Source organism: Nansenia antarctica, assembly GCF_963989245.1.
Source record: "Nansenia antarctica genome assembly, chromosome: 7".
Classification (NCBI taxonomy): domain Eukaryota; kingdom Metazoa; phylum Chordata; class Actinopteri; order Argentiniformes; family Microstomatidae; genus Nansenia; species Nansenia antarctica.
In genome coordinates this window covers 46,118,493-46,125,992 of record NC_137677.1, presented here as the reverse complement: position 1 = coordinate 46,125,992, position 7,500 = coordinate 46,118,493, and the positions used below count along the sequence as shown (strand labels likewise).

Here is a 7,500-nt window from a genome sequence, read left to right as displayed (position 1 = left end):
AACACCTGTGCACCTGTCAACAGTCCAAGCTGGTGGAGGTGGTGTAATGGTGTGGGGAATGTTTTTTTTTCTTGGCACACGTTGAGCCAGAATGGGCTGTGGGCATTCATCGCTTGAATGCCACAAAACCAAAATGTGAAAGTGCACCTGAAGAATCTGCAGGAATTGCCTGATGCAATCATGTCATCATGGACCAGAATCTCAAAGGAATGTTCCCAACACCTTGTGGAATCAATGCCACAAAGAATTGGGGCTGTTTTTTTTAGGGCAAAGGGAGGCCCTACCCAGTATTAGCATAGTGTTCCTAATAAAGTGTTTGGTGAGTCTACTTCTGTACAGAAAGCGATGCATGCGTATACCATAGTATAGTGGGCTGTATAGTGGGCGACAATGAAAACAGTATGTAGCTCTTGTGTGAAGTCATATTGTAAATCCTCCTAGACATTTGTGAGACGTATCAGGTATGACAACTGCTATATTTGATATATCAATATTTTTTGCATTTCCTGTATGTGTCTCTTGGTGTTTAATCATTTACAGGGTTGAATGAATAGCTGGGAGAATGTTCATGGATCATTTAGGAATTTTAATAATAGATTCCCAAATTAAATATTTAAAGAAGATGGGTGCAATCCCATACCAGCCAGCAGAGGACAAACGGTGAGGATGGACAGATGAGGAGAGGAGGAGACGAAAAGGAGACAAGAGAAGAGAGCGGAGAGGCATAACGTTGAACAAACTGCAGACGGCACATTTTCAAGGATGGATGTCAGTTGCCTAAGTGATATCTGAGAGCTCACTGGGAGGAAAGCTCTGTCTAGCTTATGAAATGTAAATGTCTTATATCACCATGTAGTATGTTCTCCCTGATGGATTGCATTCTTTGGCCTGATGATGTTTGATGTGTTTTTAAAGAATGCTGTTTAGAACTTGACAAGAGCGATAACCTTCAAGTGTACCTTTATCATTCTATAAGCGTCATCCCTCTCGTGTGTGAGCAGTCGCTCTGGCTCAGGGTTTTAAGTGGTTGATGAAACATAAAGGCGTGTGTCATTTCTATACATCAGACAAATAGCCTATAATGATGAACTTGAAGACAACTTCAATCTCACCTTGAATATGAAAGAGCGACACATATTATGAGTGGCTCACAAGACTGGATATTGTTATTTACAGTGGGATGCAAAGTTGTGGGCATCGCTGTTTTAAAGGTCTGTTACAATTCATCTCCAAGTGATTGAAAGCAAACCTGAACTCTAAATGCTACACAGTTAAGACACCTTTCTGCACATTTTAAAGCATGGTTTTAAATGATAAAAAGGAAAAAGGCCCTGGGCAAAAGTTTGGGAACCCTTTTGGATTATTCTTTGTTACCTTTTGAGAAGATGATTACTACGTAAGGCCCAGACCAAGGTGATTTACTATGTTAGGGCTTCAATGAGTCAGGTGAATATAATTCCAGGGTTGAACTATATTTTCTGAAGTAACTCAATGCCTTCTAAAGAATCAAACTGCGGTGGCTGTTGTGTCTGGTGTTAAATACCATGGGTTCCTCTACAGTAAGGGTTGAAAGACTCTTTGCCTGGCTACAGGAAGAGTTTGCAAGCTGTTATAGTTGCCCGAGGAGGAGTTACAAAGTACTAGCTGACAGGGTTCCCAAACTTTTTCCACAAGGCCTTTTCTTTCTTTTATTATTTTGATAATAAATAACTAAATAAATAAATTAATTAATTAATTAATTAAAATTGCTTTAAAATGTTTTGATTGATTGATTGATTGATTGAGAATGTTTATTTTGGTCCCCTATACAATTCACAATACAGATAAGAAAATGTACATAGTCACAATTTATAACATCAGGACCAAAAAGGTGTAGGCTGAAGCCGTGGCTTATCTGATGAAATGTGTCATGTTTAACTTTGTACCATTTAGAGGTTAGGTTTGCTTCTTTTCACTTAGATAGTCATTGTAAAAGGCACTTTGACTAGGGGTGCCCACATTTTTGCACCCCACTGTATCTCTAATAAAAGGAACCTACTTGATATTAATATATAGTCACTTAGGATGAAGGGACATATTCAGGGAGACCTGTCACACACAGCAGTCTGAACAGCTGGCCGCCTAGGGCCCCAGAAGGTCAAAAGGACTCCGAAATGTGACACAACCTGAATATAGGATGCCTACAGGATGTGTGCAGGTTACACACAATGTTTAAGTGCACTTGTTTTGTGTTTCAGTTGTCAACCCTTAACAAACAATACCGTTTAAGAGGCAATAAACCCTTTATCTTTCAGGAGGAGAAAATGCAACCAGTCTATGTGTCTGTAGTTCTTGTGGGATAAGGAGTGGGGTGTAGAGCGGAGTCTTGATTGCAGGGTAAAAGCTGTTGAGAAATTCAAAGAGCGCAAGTTCTGGCAGGCTCTTCCCCCAAGATCCCCCTCAGGTTCCCTGGGACACCCCGGCTGGCCCTGGACTTCTTATATTTATACCCTCTCCTTTATTCCCTCTCTTTTCCTGTTTAGTTTTTTAGTCACAGATACCGTCAGTACAGACAGAAAGCTGAAGGCCTTTAAGCAGCAGTTCATTCTGGATTTGCAAGCCTCCTGTCCTCCTGTTCCATCAATGTAGCATTGTTCAGGTGGCTGGGAGCAGATTAGCTCTGTAACTGCCATGGCAAAGTGTTGTTAGTGCTGTGTCTGCTGACACTAATTGCCTTAATAATGAAACCGCAGCGAAGGGAAGCCTTTCTGTACACCTCCATGATGGGCTCCTCAAGAAGCAGCTGTTTGTCTTTCCTGGAGAGGGGGGGGGGGGGGGGGGGGGGGGGCTTCATCTTCCTAATGGTACTAAGAAGGTCCTGCTGGGCACCTGCCTGACTGTGCTAAGCTAAGCGCAGTGCAGAGATGAAGCCCTAGAGCTAAATCAATGTGTAGGAAAGGGTGCCAAGTGATATCCTGCAGGCATCCGGACATCCAGCATCTCTATTTAAAGGCCCAGTGACTGGAATTGTGTATGCTATTTATGCTAAACATCATATACACTCAAAATAACATATATGCACGCACGCACGCACACACACACACAAACACACACAAACACACACACATACACACACACACACACACACACACACACACATACACACACACACACACACACACACAAACACACAAACACACACACACACACACACACACACGCGCACGCACACACACACAGTATCATAGAGCCTGAGTCTGACCTAGCCCTGCTGTTTCCTGGCTCTCCTGGGGCGAAAAGATACAAATGCTTACTGATGCTCTACTGAACTTGCTCTCTTCTCTCTCTCTCCTCTCTCTCCCCCCCCCCCCCCCCCCCCCCCCTTCCCCCCGATCTCTCTCTAAATATTGGCTCTTGGCTGTAAAAGCCTCTAGAAACGTGGAAGCAGGGCTTAAGGTTCACTGAGAGCCACATTACTGGGGCATCCATGCGAAAGGCAAATTACAGTGTAGTGCCACATAGAGAGGGAGGCCACAGGCACTAGACCAAGGGTTAAGAGTTTGAAAGCGCAGATGATTACAGTTAAAGCCATACACTGGGAACCTCACTTATGCTAAATTGCTTTGGTAAATAGGCCCACTCGATGGTTAGGCCTGACCTCATGAAACAGAAGAAGAAGAAAGAAACGGCCTATGTATTCTGAGAGCAGTTGGCAGGGGCACAGTACATGTAGCGTAAGAGTCTTCCTCCCACACACACACACACACACACTCTGGGTCATTGAGAAGGGGGTGACGGCTCAGCGGTTAAGTCACTGCACTGACAGCTCTGAGATGTGACACTGGGTGGACACGCATGCCTGGACACAGGGCTGTGGCAGGTGGTCCTCACTGACGGTGGTTCTCCCTTCCTGTCACTAGAATGTGGGGGTGGGTTCCATATGGTTTAGATCTCCTTCGTAGAACGTGATAGACCTGACAACTGTGGAACTCCGAGTGCTGACTCCTCAAGGGAAAGGGGATAGATGGAGAGATCCTCATCTCATATTCATTTCAAACTGCCTGTGTGTCTATTCTCTAGTGGGCTCACACACGCGCGCACACACATGCACGCAGGCACGCACACACACACACACACACACACACACACACACACACACACACACATACACACATACACACACATACACACACTCACTCACACTCACAATTCTCTAGATGAAGTCAAAGTGTAAAAGAGAGGACACATGCAAATTTGATGAGGGGGGTACATATTATAAAGAATAATTTACAGTAAGATGCACGGGATGGCCATGGGTGTTCTACATTCCTACGTCTAAAAATTCCTGTATGATTTTGTAAACATATACTGTAAAACCGCTTTCTCAAAGATGGAAAAGAGCAGTAACAATGTTATCAGATATGATTATTTTGTATTAATTATAATAACAGTCTCTCACCTGTGATCTCACGAACAGTGCGGAAAACATTTAGCTTCTCTGGATCCAGAGCCTCGATTTTGTGGTACACATCCCTGTGTAAGAGAGAAAAAAAATGAAGAAAAGAAGATGGCGTGGAGGGCGGACCAAAGAGAGAGGGAAGAGAATGAGAATGAAAGGAATAGATCATTCTACTCTACTCTATTCTAGAAAGCCTATACAGACACTGTGGGCCCTATTATGCACTTCTTAACTTGCCATCTTAAGTCTTAATTAAGACGCACCGCCAGGTTAAGACCTACCGCCACCCTTATTATGCGCTTCATACGCGCTACTGCTATTATGCAGGTGTCGATAGGCGCCCACACGTCTTATGTGTGGCACACATAAGACGTAATACTCCCGTGCATATTACTCATTGTGGGAGTGTTCACATGTTAATGAAGTGCACTAGGCGCCGCTGCTATTATGCGATCTGACTTTGCTCCTAGCGCTAAAAAGTGGTTTGAAAAGTTCTTAAGTTTAGACTTCATGCACGTTTTGAAACACGAGCGCGCCTCCGCGGTTTGCGCATGCATGTGGGCACACATGAACACGCACGTGGCTCCACGGCAAGACGTCAATTACGGTCACAGTATAAATGCTTTATTTCAGAAGGGAGAGGCCAGCGCTGTACAGTATGTTGCCTCCGCATACTGTGCACATACAGTACGAGCATGCCGTGCGTAATATAATGACATCAACATCTGTCATTCCTGCAGTCTTCCAGCGACCCCTCTGTAATACTTCTCAACTCACAAGCGGAGGTATTGCTGTGTTTATTCAGAAAATAATTATTGCTGTGTTTATTCTGAATACTATATCACACAAGGTTGTTCCATGTTGCCAGGTGACTGTCTCCCTTCCGTCTCCCTGTCTGCAGTTGAACTTAAACCAGCTGACCTGTTCTTTCCTTTAACGAATTTGAGTATAAGGTTCCCTTGCACAGAAAACGAGTAAGCTCGAGATAAGATTGCGAACTGACGAGCCTTGACCTCATGCACGAGCTTGTTACTTTCTTCTGCAGAGAAGCGCGCTGACCTCCTTCTTAGGACTTCCATAATAGCATAGCGCTAATGACACTCCCTGAAAATTGGGTTTTGAACTCATTGGAACAATGTTCCAAGTGGCTTCCATTCACAGTATACTGCTTGCTCTCGGCACTAAAGCCATTATGTGTCCATTCGTAAGTATTGGTGGAATTTCCATTCAACATGGTAGCCATGAATATGCTGGATGAAGGAGGGAATGTTCTTACCCTTTGATGCCAGTGATGAGGAATACGAGGTTGCCGTTTATCTTGGTGCAGTTGACAAACTTGTCTATGTTGCTGGAGTCCACGGTCTGGGCTGTCTGCAGACTGGCCGTGCCTATGCCATCACAGGCTAAAACGTACATAACCACAAAACCAGTCAATCACACCACTACGGTGTTCTATTGGATGTCAAAGACAGGGGGTAAGTTACAGGACGGCGCAGGTTAGTTACCTTTAGGACAGATGTCCGTGCAAGGGATGCACATCTTGACACGGTTGTCTTCCACCTCCATCTTGTTGCTGGGACAGGCACGGACACAGGAGCTGTGGTCCACCACAAAGTTGTCTGTAACAGGATACATAGGGTTAAACACACAAACGCACACACACACGCACATGCACGCATGCACACACACACACACACACACACACACACACACACACACACACACACGCGGATGAAACCAAACACATCACTGCCATTGCCCCCCACTGGAAATAGACACAGCTGAACAGAGATTGAAGTGTAGTGACGTTCGTCAAACAGCAACATGATTGCTTTTTCCAGCCTTCTCAGGGTGGACACCTAGATTATAGGTGTGACTCCACATGATCTTCTTGGAAGCCGTAGGCAGGCTTTTTATAACCCTGCTGGTCTTCTGTATCCAGAGATATCCTCAATACACATCCCCCTGCGGTGGGATGGTGTCATGGAGGAGGGTGAAGAGAGGGTGGGCAGGAGGAGGAGGAGGAGGAGGAGGAGGAGGAGGAAGAAGAAGAGGAGGAGGTACTGTGGGGGATTGTAGGGACAGGTCATTGTATCCCCAACCCCTCATCAGAGGCAGTGAGTCAGCCCAGTAGCAACATAAAAGAGCCTGTAGATCTTCATCAGAGGCAATTCACCCCTCTCTCTCTCTCTCTCTCTCTCTCTCTCTCTCTCTCTCTCTCTCTCTCTCTCTCTCTCTCTCTCTCTCTCTCTCTCTCTCTCTCTTTCTCCGTGGAGAGGCTTGAAGAGCACCGCCACACGCCCCACTTCAAAGACCCCAAAAAAGCTCCATTCATAAAAAAAAACTAAAAACACTGCTAATTATCTGCTTTCTTCCCCCCCTCCGCTCCTCCCTGCTCTGTATCTCAGGCTCTTTGTAGCGTATCTGGCATATGAGCAAAATAAATCCCTGAAGTGGCTTGAAATCTGTACAAAACACCCACTCATCCTGACTATTTAAATGAACGGAGAGAGAAAAGATGGGCCGTTTAAATCAGTGGAGGAAATGGCATCTTTAAAGAGGGAAGATGAAGGGAGGGCGTTAAGTAGAAATGATCTGGGAAGTTCTTGTGTTCCTCTAAAAAGTTCAGGCCATGACGGACGGGGGATTTTATGAACAAATATCTGCAGGCTATTGTCTTGTTAATCTATAAACACGTTCTGTTAGAGATGTGAAATGAATGTGTATGTCAAATGCATAGCCTTTTTGCTACGGTGGATGCTTACTACAGTATACAGTATATGCATGAGGCACACACAGTGTGTTACTGACTTACAGTACTATAAATGTGTGTTTGCGTATGTTTGTGTGTGTGCGTGTGTGTGTGTGTGTGTGTGTGATCTTCCTTACGTGGGCACTTCTTAACACAGAAAGCTCCGTAGGTGTACTTGGCCCTGAGGTTGTGTTCCAGCTGGAACGTAGTGGGGTTGTAGACAAAGGGCTGGGGACACTGGGTCACACACGCCCCGCTGTCATTGAAGTTGGTACAGGCCTGCCAACACAAGGATCAACATTAGTCAGTG

The 7,500-nt window shown here is 44.9% G+C and overlaps 1 protein-coding gene across 1 annotated transcript in view; it reads right to left on the bottom strand.

Moving 5' to 3' along the window:
• erbb4b (erb-b2 receptor tyrosine kinase 4b) overlaps positions 1–7,500 on the bottom strand; it is a gene marked incomplete at both ends in the record, with an annotated part of 209,701 nt that overhangs the window by 50,650 nt on the left and 151,551 nt on the right. The window contains 4 exons of the mRNA XM_080535447.1: positions 4,439–4,512; positions 5,715–5,841; positions 5,944–6,057; positions 7,328–7,469. Of these exons, the coding sequence (XP_080391573.1) occupies positions 4,439–4,512; positions 5,715–5,841; positions 5,944–6,057; positions 7,328–7,469 (457 nt within the window). The remainder of the gene's footprint in view (positions 1–4,438; positions 4,513–5,714; positions 5,842–5,943; positions 6,058–7,327; positions 7,470–7,500) is intronic.